Source organism: Mizuhopecten yessoensis, unplaced genomic scaffold, assembly GCF_002113885.1.
Source record: "Mizuhopecten yessoensis strain PY_sf001 unplaced genomic scaffold, ASM211388v2 scaffold10983, whole genome shotgun sequence".
In the NCBI taxonomy this organism is placed as follows: domain Eukaryota; kingdom Metazoa; phylum Mollusca; class Bivalvia; order Pectinida; family Pectinidae; genus Mizuhopecten; species Mizuhopecten yessoensis.
Window position 1 is genome coordinate 50,145 of NW_018408819.1, and position 16,418 is coordinate 66,562.

Consider the following 16,418-nt stretch of genomic DNA (forward strand, 5'->3'; position numbering starts at 1 on the left):
GAACAAGACAAGTTTTGCCAGAAGGGTAAGCGGCCTCTGCATTACTGACGACACCCAAGGTGTACATTTACATGTAGGTCAGATTCAAGTAATGTGACGTCGTCAAACCGAGAACCGGGGTAGTGCCAATGAAACCACGGGGCAAGCTAGTATGTCTAACAATTGTACTACAGAGCTTGCAATATTCGCCCGTGTACTGCCTTTGTGATAGATTTTTCCTGAATTTCGAACTAAGACTGTATTTATGAATAACGCACATTATATATGCATACCAAGTTTCTTCAATAAAAAAGTTTCTTCAAGTTTCTTCTTAAATTGATATTTAAGCAAATTATCTTGCGGTTACTAAAGTTTGGAAATTGACAAAGCAGAGCACATTATGCTTATTATTAAGCACGTGCGGAGTATGCTCAATTTCAAACTTAGCCTCAGTCTTCGGATAGATGTGCATGCATACCAAGTTTCAACAAAATCGAACAATATTTGAGCAAATAATGTTGCTGAAACTAAAGTGTGGACGGACGGACGGTCCCAATACCTCAATACGTTTCCTCAAAAATATTGGTGGGCTGATAAAAACCGACATTCATGCATGTTGCACACTGAAATAAATATTTCCCAATGAGGTCATGACAACGACCGTAAACATGTCTTTAGTCTTAACCAATTTCCATTTGTCGAAACCATGTGTTAGTAAATTTGTCAGTTAGCCGTCAATATCTTTATATATATAATATATAGAAATAGTTGTTATCTATATCTGTACATTGTTTATAGACAAAATATTAAACATTCTTTCAAAAAGACACTTACCTGAAATAAAACTCCGATATTTTTTCAAGGTTCAATTTCTGGAGGGTAGCTGTTTCTGGAATGGGGTTCTATAAAATCAAAATTCATTTTTGCATTATTGTTTTTGCTTTACAAAGAGAATAACTGCAATAACAACGTCAACGACAACAAATAACGACAACAAATACAAATACACGACGAAAACATCAAACAATGATAGCAAAAACGATATCAACTGCAAAAAATCAAGTTAGTGTGGGAGGAAACAGGAGTACCCGGTAAAAAACCTACGTGGTCGGGCATGTGACCCCCAACTTTTTCACGTCTGATCGAACACCGGTCGCCTTGGTGAAAAGCAAGTGCGCTATCCATTGCACCACCCGACCACCCAATGGTACACCCAATGGTACACACTGTCGTCGTTCACTCAGATAAGACTGTATCCAGCATAGTGCGGTATCAGTCACTCCATAACAGTACTCAAGACGTTTGTAAAGTATACCATGGTCGATGACGTTTAAGTGCATTTTGACAGATGTTTTATTTTGATATGGTTCATGACAGTGTTTATTATGTCTGTCTACTGTGAGATTTATTGCAACTTACTCAAAATACTAATTAAATATAAATAATCTGTTGCGATCTTAAGTTGTTCGTATGTGACGTTATCAATAGTTTTATAGGCATCTATATATCGGGAAATGTCTCAATCGTTTGCATTGAACTAATGAACCATTAATGGATTATATAGCCGTATAGTGCAGTAAGGACAACGTGATCGTACTGCGTGTTTATATTATGACCGCAAATCGGCTCTAAAACAAGACGGCAATACAAACTACACATAGGTATTTTCTTTCTATCAAAAATCGTTTTAATGCCATGGAATTGTGATACGGAGGATAAGTCCGATATTGAGTGTAAAATGTTACCTTTTATAATCAATATTCCCAACCGCCTTGCTAAGAAGTGTTAATTTACCTGTTGACCTTGACTTGGTGTAGACGACAAGGTCAACAATAGGCTTGCCATCCTCACCCTCGGCATACGTCTGTAACTACGTGAGGTAACTAAACAACTTGTATTGTATGGAAGGTCCTCAGGACTTTAACTTGAAAACACATTTATTTATTGACAATGTGTATTTATTTTCACTTTATTTTCAATACATTTTAGTTTTCTACTATATAACAAAGAAGAAATAGCGACAGTGCTTACGGTTCGTCCAATTTTCGGACATCTCATCCCTTTATCAAGACACAAACATGAGAAAAGTACACCAAACATCAATCATTGTTATGCTCATTTTTGGAAGTTCGTATTGATCGTAGATAATACAACTGAAAATTCACGCAAACCTGACATATTTACGTTTAGATTCACATGGTATACAATCAAAAGACACTTTTTTAACAAATAGTCCTCAGCTCCCAGCCGGCCGAAGGGTATGCTTTACTGTTTCAATTGCGGGTTAATCTTTAAACGCAGTTTTTGAAATTTGCTTCGACCGTAGATATCTTGTAAGATTTACTCACACTTTAAATTTAATATATCTATTCATTTTGGTAAATAATCAGATCAGTCTTTCGTTGAAAAAAAAAGGAAAAAAAGAAACCTTTGCCTCGTATCCAGCTAAAGAGGATATATGCTTTCACATCAGTGTCAGTAATGTTTTTTTTCTTCTCTTTTTCATATTTTGTGTTATGTAGTTGTTTCATGTTTGTCTGAATGATGGGATGGATTTTCCCGAAAAAGAAAGATTCAGTTGTCCCTACTGTTGGTATGGTTTTGCTCTATATATGTGTTTGATTTGTATTTGAAACTTAGTAGCGTAATGTGTATGTACACATACAAGTTAAGTGAAATGTACAAAATATATTCTCCTGAATATCTACTTAATTACCGCAAAAAGAACTACTCAAAAATCGTTTGGCTAAATGAAGCTTTCACATGTTTTTGGTCTACAAATTAGGATACTTCTGAAAGAACATCTATATAGTCTGAGGGTACATTACAGGTTTTTAACCAGATACCTGTCATTTGTGTCATGTCTGTGATTTTATCATCACGGTATGAACTTAAGCAGCCCATCAATGTTGTATAGGCCTTCTCGATTTTTAGTATTATAAATGAGTTTTCATTTCATATGAGATTTTATGAAACGAGTCTTAGGAGTTTTTATTTTTACGAGGCCTATACAACATTGATGGGCTGTACAGACATGACACACATGACAGGCATCTGGTTAAAATCCTGTAATGTACCCTCAGACTATATAGATGTTCTTTCAGAAGTATCCTAATTTGTAGACCAAAAACATGTGAAAGCTTCATCTAGCCAAACGATTTTTGAGTAGTGCTTTTTTGTACATTTCACTTAACTTGTATGTGTACATACACATTACGCTACTAAGTTTCAAATACAAATCAAACACATATATAGAGCAAAACCATACCAACAGTAAGGACAACTAAATCTTTCTTTTTCGGGAAAATCCATCCCATCATTCAGACAAACATGAAACAACTACATAACACAAAATACTTTGTATCACATAACTCAGAAAACTTACAGTTTGACAGGTTTTAAAGCCAAAATAAAGAGGGTTAATCAAACAGACAGACATTTTGTTGGGCTATTCACAATTTATGACGTCACGTCATTGTCCATATTATGACGTCACAATCGATTTCTGACTGGCACAGCCAATGAAAAACGCTCCAGGGTATATTCACTAGTGACATATGTAAAAATATTACACGGGTGAATTCACTGGATAACAGACTCATTATGTGATAAATGTCAGTGGCGGATCCAGAGGGTTTTTTTGGGCTTCAGGAACCCCCCCAAGTCTGATAATTTTCTTTAAAAATCATGTATTTTCACCAATTTCCNATGTATTTTCACCATTTTCCTCAATTTTTCCCCACATGGAAACCCCCCCCAGGAAATTTGGAAACCCCCCAAGATAGGTCTCTGGATCCGCCACTGAATGGCTTTACTGACAGCGAATGTTTGAATTAATTGTCGAGTCTATTACATTCCAAATTAATTGTCGAGTCATTTGTCGAGTCTATTTAATTCCAAATTAATTGTCGAGTCTATTATACAATTATGGACTTTTGTGCTGGTGAATATGATGTGATATGAACCTGAAAGAGTGATATTGACTGAGGTTCATATCACATCATTTTTACCAGCACAAAAGCCCATAACTGTTTTATTATATGCTTCAACAATAAAATAAAACAAAACAAAACCACAGGTTCTGATGTTTGTACGCGAGCATCCGTGTAAAATCAGAGACGTATTATACGTCTCTGGTAAAATTAAGCCTGGTTTGAATACAACAGTTCAGCATTGTAGCTTTCGAAGGCATCGTCTAGATTCTTTTTCTTAAGATAAGCATGGGGGACATGTACTTCTTGTTCAATGGCCCCTTTTTTTTACGTTAACAGCATCTTTATCCTCTAAGAGTTTTGGTTATTTTCCTAACGGAGGAGAAACGTTCTTCTAATGTCATCTGACAGATCGCGTTCCAGTCTAACTGCGCATGCGCTACGACATGTTCCGGTGAATGAATTCACCGGATAACCAGTCTACATGAGTTTTTGAGGACTGGTCATTTGTATAGGATCCGAACAATGTGATTGCGAGAAATGTTCATGCATATAATAATAAATTCTAAATTAATTGTTGATTCTTAAATACCAAACAGCTGTAATCATATTAAATGTTTTATATTATCTCTAGTAAGAGATGTTTTATCATTTTACTAATAGTACTTACCTCCATTGGCCATGTCAAGAACGTTTTCTTCTTGGGCAAAAAGTGAAGAACTTTCTGTTCCGAACCTATTATTTGTTGGAAGTCATAATTCTGACTCTGATGTAGTACGAGTAGTGTACAGACCACAATGACGACGGCGAGGATGACAGTCCTCTTCTGGGCAGAGGAAGGCATGGTCAACAATCTTTATAATCACGATCTGCGGAAAAGAGAATTAATCAATACTCTGAATGGAAAAGTTAGGAGAAGAATGTTGGTGGGTTGGAGGTGGGGGGGNAGTGTGTGTGTGAATGTGTTTAAAAGGGGAGTGTTGGTGGGGTGGATGTAGGGTAGGGGGATTGTGTGTGTGTGTATGTATTTGGGAGAGGAATGTTGGTGGGGTGGAGGTGGGAGTAAGAGTGATTTTTGGTGTGTGTATGTGTTTGGGAGGGGAATGTTGGTGGGGGTAGGGGATTGTGTGTGTGTGTGTATGTATTTGGGAGGGGAATGTCGGTGGGGTGGAGTTGGGAGTAAGAGGGATCGTGGGTGTGTGTATGTGTTTGGGAGGGAAATGTTGGTGGGGTGGATGTGGGGTAGCGGGATTGTGTGTGTGTGTATGTGTTTGGGAGGGGAGTGTTGGTGGGGTAGATGTGGGGGTAGGGGGATTGTGGGTGTGTGTATGTGTTTGGGAGGGGTGTGTTGATGGGGTGGAGGTAAGGGGATAGTGTGTGTGTTTGAAAGGGAAGTGTTGGTGGGGTGGATGTGGGGTAGGGGGATTGTGTGTGTGTGTATGTATTTGGGAGAGGAATGTTGGTGGGGTGGAGGTGGGAGTAAGAGTGATTTTTGGTGTGTGTATGTGTTTGGGAGGGGAATGTTGGTGGGGGTGGGGGATTGTGTGTGTGTGTGTGTATGTATTTGGGAGGGGAATGTTGGTGGTGTGGAGGTGGGGGTAGGGGGGTTGTGTACTAACAAACCAAGAGTACTAAAAGAGCTTGCAACAGAAATAGCCCCGATTTTAACCCTAATATGTAATCAGTCACTGGAAACAGGCACAGTGCCTTCAGACTGGAAATCTGCAAATGTATCACCTGCTTATAAAAATGGTCCAAAATTTCACCCAGAAAACTACAGGCCCATATCTCTGACCTGTATTCTGTAGCAAAATTATGGAACACATTGTGGTCCCAACTATCATGACCCATGCCGATACCCATAACATATTGTATCCGTTCCAACACGGTTTTCGCAAATCGCGATCATGCGAAACCCAACTTCTTGAATTTGTGGATGACATCTCAAAGAATCTTGATGAGGGACGCCAAACAGATATCCTTATAATGGACTTTGCTAAGGCTTTCGACAAGGTCAGTCATTCTCTCCTAAACCATAAACTAAAACATTATGGTTTACGTGTAAATGTCGCAAACTGGATCGAGAGTTTCCTGACCGGTAGAACTCAGACAGTAGTAGTTGAAGGGGAGAAGTCTGAGTTTGTCGATGTCCATTCCGGGGTACCCAAGGGGTCAGTTTTGGGACCCAGTTTATTTCTTTACTTTATAAACGATATCCCTGTGGGTCTAAATGCTATAATCCGTTTATTTGCAGACGACACTATTGCATATCTAGTTATCAAGTCAAACAGTGATGCTGAAACACTTCAAAAAGATCTTGACAAACTAGCGTTCTGGGAAAATAATGGAAAATGATCTTCCACCCAAACAAATGCAATGTGTTGTCGGTGACTAAAAACAAAACTCCAATAGTCCATAATTATACTTAACATGGACACACTGGAACATCTTAGTCAGGCCTAGTATCTGGGCGTAACACTATCATCTGACCTTAAACGGGATTCACATATAAACACTATTTGCCCAAAAGCAAATTCTACGCTAGGCTTTTTAAGACGAAATCTTAAAATTGGCTGAACATCAGCCAAAGTACTGGCATACAAATCCCTGTACAGTATGGGACCCTCACACCCAAACAAATATTGTCAAGTTGGAAATGGTCCAGCGAAGGACAGCGCTATGTGCTCAATAAACACAGGTACAACCATCGTACCTCCAGTGTGTCAGAAATGTTGGACCACCTAAAGCTGCGCCCTCTAGCAGATAGACGTAGAGATGCTCGTCTGACCATGCTTCATAACATTGTAAACCAGAAAGTCGCTATCGTAAAATCAGACAGATTAATCTTTATAGTTAGAAAGTCCCGAACAAACCACCAGTTTTCGTATCAAATTCCCCACTCAAAACCCCAGACCAGAACGGCATCATTCTTCCCTCGAACTATACCCGAGTGGAACAAATTCCCACCTGACATTATTTCGAGCCCCATAACAGAATTATTCAAATCAGCCCTCAACCGTCACTTTTCAAAAGCAAATTAGACCATCTCGTATCTTTTAAAAACAATCTCTTTCCATGTTTCATCCTCGTCTGACATTTTATCTTCAAATTGTTGAAGTTGGTCAGTACCATTTAGAAGTAGAAGGTTAAATTCGCAGTCCCCTAATATCCCTATATACCAATTTTCTTCAAAATCAAACAATATCTAAATTTCGACCAATCAGAAGCCTCCGTGTGGTTGCTATGGTAACGAAACTAAAGCGGTTTTATTCGCAGTCCCCTAATATCCATATAAACAAATTTTCATCAAAATCTAACAATATCTTAATTTCGACCAATCAGAAGCCTCCGTGTGGTTGCTATGGTAACGAAACCAATGCGGTTTTATTCGCAGTCCCCTAGGCCTAATATCCATATATACACAAAATTTCATCAAAATCTAACAATATCTAAATTTCGACCAATCAGAACCCTCCGTGTGGTAGCTATGGCAACGAATCCGATGCGGTTAATACCAACAGACAGACGGACAGTCAGACAGACAGACAGACAGACGGACAGACGGACAGACAGACAGACAGACAGACCCATATCAATATCCCCTGTTTCGGTGAAAGCGGGGGATAATAAGTGTTGGAAATAGTACATCAGTTACTGTCAGAAGGTGAGCGTATGCCAATGTTAGCCCTGACTGTTTGCGTACTTTCAGATAAAAGATAAAGGAAAGCCATTCGGCTAATACAAAAAACACAACGATGGTATATGTATGTTCATTATGCTTATTGACCGAATATTATTGACATTTTGCTAATTTAATAAATGAAGCTGAAATAAATAATGATGATATACTTCAAACTAGAGAGTGCTGTATAAAAAAGAAACATATCTAACATGGCATACAACTGTACCATATTGAAATGTCCTAACTGTACCTTAATTACAGCTGTTGGTCTAACATAATATTAATGCGGTGTTATCGGTCATTTGAAGAATGTAACATGTACTACCGTGGTCTAAGTAGTATATTTGGTTTTATTTTATATGAATTATCGTTCTATTAACAATTTAGAAGTAAAAACAAAACCTAACTAAACTCAATGTCAAACGGGCAACACCAGACACATGGAACTAGAAAACGTTACCAGAGGTTATCAGTAGTGTAACGGGCAACACCAGACACACGGACCTAGGAAACGTTACCAGAGGTTGTCGTCAGTGTAACGGGCAACACCAGACACACGGAACTAGTAAACGTTACCAGAGGTTGTCGGTAGTGTAACGGGCAACACCAGACACACGGAACAAGGAAACGTTACCAGAGGTTGTCGGTCGTGTAACGGGCAACACCAGACACATGGAACTAGAAAACGTTACCAGAGGTTGTCTGTCGTGTAACGGGCAACACCAGACACATGGAACTAGGAAACGTTACCAGAGGTTGTCAGTCGTGTAACGGGCAACACCAGACACATGGAACTAGGAAACGTTACCAGAGGTTGTCTGTCGTGTAACGGGCAACACCAGACACATGGAACTAGGAAACGTTACCAGAGGTTGTCTGTCGTGTAACGGGCAACACCAGACACATGGAACTAGGAAACGTTACCAGAGGTTGTCTGTCGTGTAACGGGCAACACCAGACACATGGAACTAGGAAACGTTACCAGAGGTTGTCTGTCGTGTAACGGGCAACACCAGACACATGGAACTAGGAAACGTTACCAGAGGTTGTCTGTCGTGTAACGGGCAACACCAGACACATGGAACTAGGAAACGTTACCAGAGGTTGTCTGTCGTGTAACGGGCAACACCAGACACATGGAACTAGGAAACGTTACCAGAGGTTGTCTGTCGTGTAACGGGCAACACCAGACACATGGAACTAGGAAACGTTACCAGAGGTTGTCTGTCGTGTAACGGGCAACACCAGACACATGGAACTAGGAAACGTTACCAGAGGTTGTCTGTCGTGTAACGGGCAACACCAGACACATGGAACTAGGAAACGTTACCAGAGGTTGTCTGTCGTGTAACGGGCAACACCAGACACATGGAACTAGGAAACGTTACCAGAGGTTGTCTGTCGTGTAACGGGCAACACCAGACACATGGAACTAGGAAACGTTACCAGAGGTTGTCTGTCGTGTAACGGGCAACACCAGACACATGGAACTAGGAAACGTTACCAGAGGTTGTCTGTCGTGTAACGGGCAACACCAGACACATGGAACTAGGAAACGTTACCAGAGGTTGTCTGTCGTGTAACGGGCAACACCAGACACATGGAACTAGGAAACGTTACCAGAGGTTGTCTGTCGTGTAACGGGCAACACCAGACACATGGAACTAGGAAACGTTACCAGAGGTTGTCTGTCGTGTAACGGGCAACACCAGACACATGGAACTAGGAAACGTTACCAGAGGTTGTCTGTCGTGTAACGGGCAACACCAGACACATGGAACTAGGAAACGTTACCAGAGGTTGTCTGTCGTGTAACGGGCAACACCAGACACATGGAACTAGGAAACGTTACCAGAGGTTGTCTGTCGTGTAACGGGCAACACCAGACACATGGAACTAGGAAACGTTACCAGAGGTTGTCTGTCGTGTAACGGGCAACACCAGACACATGGAACTAGGAAACGTTACCAGAGGTTGTCTGTCGTGTAACGGGCAACACCAGACACATGGAACTAGGAAACGTTACCAGAGGTTGTCTGTCGTGTAACGGGCAACACCAGACACATGGAACTAGGAAACGTTACCAGAGGTTGTCTGTCGTGTAACGGGCAACACCAGACACATGGAACTAGGAAACGTTACCAGAGGTTGTCTGTCGTGTAACGGGCAACACCAGACACATGGAACTAGGAAACGTTACCAGAGGTTGTCTGTCGTGTAACGGGCAACACCAGACACATGGAACTAGGAAACGTTACCAGAGGTTGTCTGTCGTGTAACGGGCAACACCAGACACATGGAACTAGGAAACGTTACCAGAGGTTGTCTGTCGTGTAACGGGCAACACCAGACACATGGAACTAGGAAACGTTACCAGAGGTTGTCTGTCGTGTAACGGGCAACACCAGACACATGGAACTAGGAAACGTTACCAGAGGTTGTCTGTCGTGTAACGGGCAACACCAGACACATGGAACTAGGAAACGTTACCAGAGGTTGTCTGTCGTGTAACGGGCAACACCAGACACATGGAACTAGGAAACGTTACCAGAGGTTGTCTGTCGTGTAACGGGCAACACCAGACACATGGAACTAGGAAACGTTACCAGAGGTTGTCTGTCGTGTAACGGGCAACACCAGACACATGGAACTAGGAAACGTTACCAGAGGTTGTCTGTCGTGTAACGGGCAACACCAGACACATGGAACTAGGAAACGTTACCAGAGGTTGTCTGTCGTGTAACGGGCAACACCAGACACATGGAACTAGGAAACGTTACCAGAGGTTGTCTGTCGTGTAACGGGCAACACCAGACACATGGAACTAGGAAACGTTACCAGAGGTTGTCTGTCGTGTAACGGGCAACACCAGACACATGGAACTAGGAAACGTTACCAGAGGTTGTCTGTCGTGTAACGGGCAACACCAGACACATGGAACTAGGAAACGTTACCAGAGGTTGTCTGTCGTGTAACGGGCAACACCAGACACATGGAACTAGGAAACGTTACCAGAGGTTGTCTGTCGTGTAACGGGCAACACCAGACACATGGAACTAGGAAACGTTACCAGAGGTTGTCTGTCGTGTAACGGGCAACACCAGACACATGGAACTAGGAAACGTTACCAGAGGTTGTCTGTCGTGTAACGGGCAACACCAGACACATGGAACTAGGAAACGTTACCAGAGGTTGTCTGTCGTGTAACGGGCAACACCAGACACATGGAACTAGGAAACGTTACCAGAGGTTGTCTGTCGTGTAACGGGCAACACCAGACACATGGAACTAGGAAACGTTACCAGAGGTTGTCTGTCGTGTAACGGGCAACACCAGACACATGGAACTAGGAAACGTTACCAGAGGTTGTCTGTCGTGTAACGGGCAACACCAGACACATGGAACTAGGAAACGTTACCAGAGGTTGTCTGTCGTGTAACGGGCAACACCAGACACATGGAACTAGGAAACGTTACCAGAGGTTGTCTGTCGTGTAACGGGCAACACCAGACACATGGAACTAGGAAACGTTACCAGAGGTTGTCTGTCGTGTAACGGGCAACACCAGACACATGGAACTAGGAAACGTTACCAGAGGTTGTCTGTCGTGTAACGGGCAACACCAGACACATGGAACTAGGAAACGTTACCAGAGGTTGTCTGTCGTGTAACGGGCAACACCAGACACATGGAACTAGGAAACGTTACCAGAGGTTGTCGGTCGTGTAACGGGCAACACCAGACACATGGAACTAGGAAACGTTACCAGAGGTTGTCTGTCGTGTAACGGGCAACACCAGACACATGGAACTAGGAAACGTTACCAGAGGTTGTCTGTCGTGTAACGGGCAACACCAGACACATGGAACTAGGAAACGTTACCAGAGGTTGTCTGTCGTGTAACGGGCAACACCAGACACATGGAACTAGGAAACGTTACCAGAGGTTGTCTGTCGTGTAACGGGCAACACCAGACACATGGAACTAGGAAACGTTACCAGAGGTTGTCTGTCGTGTAACGGGCAACACCAGACACATGGAACTAGGAAACGTTACCAGAGGTTGTCTGTCGTGTAACGGGCAACACCAGACACATGGAACTAGGAAACGTTACCAGAGGTTGTCTGTCGTGTAACGGGCAACACCAGACACATGGAACTAGGAAACGTTACCAGAGGTTGTCTGTCGTGTAACGGGCAACACCAGACACATGGAACTAGGAAACGTTACCAGAGGTTGTCTGTCGTGTAACGGGCAACACCAGACACATGGAACTAGGAAACGTTACCAGAGGTTGTCTGTCGTGTAACGGGCAACACCAGACACATGGAACTAGGAAACGTTACCAGAGGTTGTCTGTCGTGTAACGGGCAACACCAGACACATGGAACTAGGAAACGTTACCAGAGGTTGTCTGTCGTGTAACGGGCAACACCAGACACATGGAACTAGGAAACGTTACCAGAGGTTGTCTGTCGTGTAACGGGCAACACCAGACACATGGAACTAGGAAACGTTACCAGAGGTTGTCTGTCGTGTAACGGGCAACACCAGACACATGGAACTAGGAAACGTTACCAGAGGTTGTCTGTCGTGTAACGGGCAACACCAGACACATGGAACTAGGAAACGTTACCAGGTGTTGTCTGTCGTGTATGAATTCTGACACAGCTGAATCATGTAATGCAGATTCTGCTCTAGATATGAAAAACGTAATGTTTTACACAGCGAAATTAAGACACTTTTCTGTTAAGCTCTGCAAAAATGGAGATGAAATCAGATATACTGTTGGGATACTCATGTTATGCTCTATTGAAAACATATCATCCATAACTAAGACATACATCCGGTGTCACAACTGCGTAGGGAAGTTAAGTGCATTAACGGAAGTTTTAGAGCATGCAACCATCCGGACATTGTTATTCAGAACAGATATTTGGTATTGGGCAAAACAATAGGGAAGTTACAGTACCAATTACACCTTCCTCCAGGTGTAAATAAATGTGTGTTTGATGCAGAGAGTAAAACATGTACTGTAGCTCAATTGAAATAAGAGCAAATAGTGGAGAATTACTCTCCCAGCACCACGGAATTTCGAACTTTTCATCGCAATGCATTGATGTTGTAACGCAGTATAGAGACGTATAATTTATGTGTATATAGTTCTGCAGTTTTCTGAATGTGTCAATTTATGATTCATTTCTCACCGCTGAATGCATAACTCAAAACCGCACATGGTATTACGAAATCATTTTTTAACCGCAAGATACATTACGGAAAATGACACTTCACAAGTTATTGAACAAGATTTTGACCCATTTGCAAGTTGGTCACAATAACCAGCGTTGTAAAACAAATAACCGAATGTTGTGATAAGTATGTATGTCGTGTGACAGCTTCATCTTCGTGACAATAGACGAAGGAACTGACGAAATCATGACACAATATACGAAACTGAACCAAAGTGTAAACAAATACAGGTGTTTACATTGCAAATATGGTATGGTATGACTTCAGATTACGCAAATGTATAGAGAAGTAATCAATGAAAATACATATGCAAGTTTGTAAGATAGCATCAAGATATTAGGAGGAAATCAAACGAATATACATCATCTCTCAATTGTTCCGCTCGACAACTTTAAGCCGCAAGATAAATTACCATACCGCAAGTGTATTACTCGTATGACCAGCGTGATAGCTAAAGGCTGTATGTTTTCCATGAAGTATATGTACTTGTACGTATAACCTTCGAATACAACACCACCCATTGGCTGCCTATATCAATCAATTATTTCTCTTACGTCATTACGCACTCTGGGAATCCCCCAGTACTCTGTCAGCTCCTGCAGACTTGCCTAAGTTCATGTCTGATCCTTCGCATAACGGAATTTTCACTGACTAGTAATACTGCTATTTTTTTTCCAATGTCGCAACTATGCTCTTACAAAATTTTAGAATTTATATGAATGGATTGATTAGTGTTTTTAGTTTGACAGTGGTTTTTTTTCTCTTCCAATAGTTATGTAATGGGTTTTTTTCTCTTCCAATAGTTATGTAATGGTTTTTTTTTCAGATAACTTTCAATTAAAAAAAAATCCAGAACTATTCTATCATTCAGTAGTTAAACAGGTCACATCTCACCGACTTTTGTTGAATCAACAAACTGTAGTATTGTATAGTACAATACAAAAGAAATGAAACTGGAATAGTAATTTAAAAGGAAACCTTTCAATCTAATCATAATAATACAACAGTAATGTAATCTAATTATAATAATACAACAGTAATGTAATCTAATTATAATAATACATAAGTAATGTAATCTAATCATAATAATACAACAGTAATGTAATCTAATTAGATTACATTACCTATGTATTATTATAATTAGATTACATTACTGTTGTATTATTTTAATTAGATTACATTACTGTTGTATTATTATAATCAGATTACATTACTTATGTATTATTATTAATAGATTACATTACTTATGTATTATTATAAATAGATTATATTACTTATGTATTATTATAATTAGATTACATTACTTATGTATTATTATAAATAGATTACATTACTTATGTTTTGATTAGATTATCTATGTATTGCCTATTGATTACGATGTATAAGTATAAAATCATATAACTGATGTATAAGCTTACATATATACATGTTTTGTTCAGATTACTCACTGAGAATAACTCGTGGACACACTCCGGTATACAACAAATCATTCATTGAAGTATGGTGTGCAGTTTTTTATCAATTAGACTCTTTGGAGGACGGTTTTTTTCTGCCTATTGAAAGAGAAACCGGAAGGAGATAGTACATATTTCACGATTATCTCACATCTTTGAGTTGTGTATGCTGTGTGTTTATACATTGAAACATGGGCCCCCATTTTGATATTTGAATTCCATAACTAAAATGCAAAAGTATTTGATGTAAATAGAACTAGAACTTCTAGAACTTCTTTAATAAGAACTTTAAAAATGACCAATTAGGTGGCCATTATGTGTATTTCTTGCTCTTTACAACAGGCCAAAGTTTCACCTTTTTGGCACTAGATTGATCACTTAAATCGGCATTGTGCCGGCATTTTTAATTGTAGCAAGTTCATTTCTGCTATACAACTCTATAATGTTCAACATGATGAAAACAATATGCAACAAAAAGGAAAATTATGCATTATTGGTATTTGTATAACGAGAAAATTATACATTATTGGTATTTGTATAACAACGAGAAACACATTAGTTAGAAGAATAGTGAGTATTTTTTTTTTATTATTAAAAATAAGGGGTAGAGGTAATCTAAATCGCTTTTCTATAAAATAAGGGGTAGAGGTTATCTAAATCGTTTTTCTGAATTAAAAGCCTCGGATTAAGAAGGTGTACTTATATAATTTGAAGAAAATACTGTTTTATCAATTCTGCATATATCTGATAACACACTTGGAATATATTGTATGAATTTGATTTGCAAATGGTCAAAACCAAATAAAAAACACGCACATAAAACACATACTATGTTAAATTGGTATCTTTGATCAATTATCGATTTAAGCGAAAAAACGAACACACGGACATTTAATTTGTTGTTATCATCTGTTATGCCATTAACTCCTTTTCGAAAAATGCATATAAAAAAAAAAAAAACACTATTTTTTTGATTTTCTCAGTGGTGTACATCGTTAAGTGGAAAGAACAAATAAAATGACGTAATTGCAAGCACTTTTTGTGATTATGTAGTAATCTAGTGAAAACAGTCTTTATACGACAACGGATCACCACCCAACCAGATAATGCTGGTACAAAAATCGACTTAGTAATTGTGATTTACCTCAATTGCAGAAGAAAACCCCAAAACACTAAAACACTTGTATAATATCCTGTACAATAACAAACACGCCACACACTGTTACGTGTACGATAACGTTTTGTCGTCAAATGGTTCTGAATTTGCTTCCTCTTCTACAGATATCTGGTCAAAGGAATATTCAGGTTAATAATCACTTTGCCTCAAGGAAACGGCCTATGGTGTTATTTTCAGACAGCGGTAGTGACTAGCTTCTGGCCATGCTCACATGTTTTCTTTTAACAAAATGTACGAAATAGTTCTGGGTTTATTTGTCTGAATATATATGTATGTAATATGACAAAATGTAGCATTTTTTGTAGTTTATTATGTACATAGACTGTATTTTACTACTTTGAAGTATAAGTCAATAAACAGAGAATAATACATGCCTTTTTCCATATCACACCCAGTATCAACCCTCGTCTAATATTATCCCTCGGGCCTCGGCCCTTGGGCTGATATTGCAGTCTCGGGTTGATACTGGGTGTGATATGGAAAAAGGCATGTTTTATTCTGTCTATTACATACTTACTAATATAAGCTACTATTTTATGATAAATCTTTCTTTTGAAATATTGAAAAACGAAAATAAAATCAACAAGAGGCCCATGGGCCTTAACGGTCACCTGATATATTCATACAGAGAGTTGATTTTGTGTTTAACATGTACAGAAATATCATTCAAAGTGACAAAAAACAATAAAACCACCTTATTCAATATCTAGCATACAGATTTAAGACTAAAAAGTATTTGAAACTAGCACCTCTGATTCTAAACAAGGAAAATGAAGAAATTTTAGCACACTGACTCCTTTGGGCCCCACCCTACAGCCCTTGGGGGTAGGGCTGGCTCAAAATTTTCAAAGTATCAAACTGTCAACTCAAGGTTATAATTCCAATCAAGTTATTAACATGTAATATTCAAAGTATCATTTGCCATTATAAACCATAATAAATTT

General features: G+C 39.7%; 1 protein-coding gene across 8 annotated transcripts in view; it reads right to left on the reverse strand.

Moving 5' to 3' along the window:
* LOC110464301 overlaps nucleotides 1-16,418 on the reverse strand; it is a 78,214-nt gene that overhangs the window by 22,775 nt on the left and 39,021 nt on the right. For 6 of the 8 annotated variants that reach the window (XM_021519445.1, XM_021519447.1, XM_021519446.1 and 3 more), the window contains 2 exons: nucleotides 4,582-4,780; nucleotides 814-881 (listed from right to left, as the gene is read on the reverse strand). In XM_021519445.1, the coding sequence (XP_021375120.1) occupies nucleotides 814-881; nucleotides 4,582-4,755 (242 nt within the window). In that variant the 5' untranslated portion in view covers nucleotides 4,756-4,780. Of the gene's footprint in view, nucleotides 1-813; nucleotides 882-4,581; nucleotides 4,781-14,291; nucleotides 14,375-15,441; nucleotides 15,583-16,418 lie in introns of those variants that run through there. The other 2 variants (XM_021519449.1, XM_021519450.1) reach the window with 2 other exon arrangements.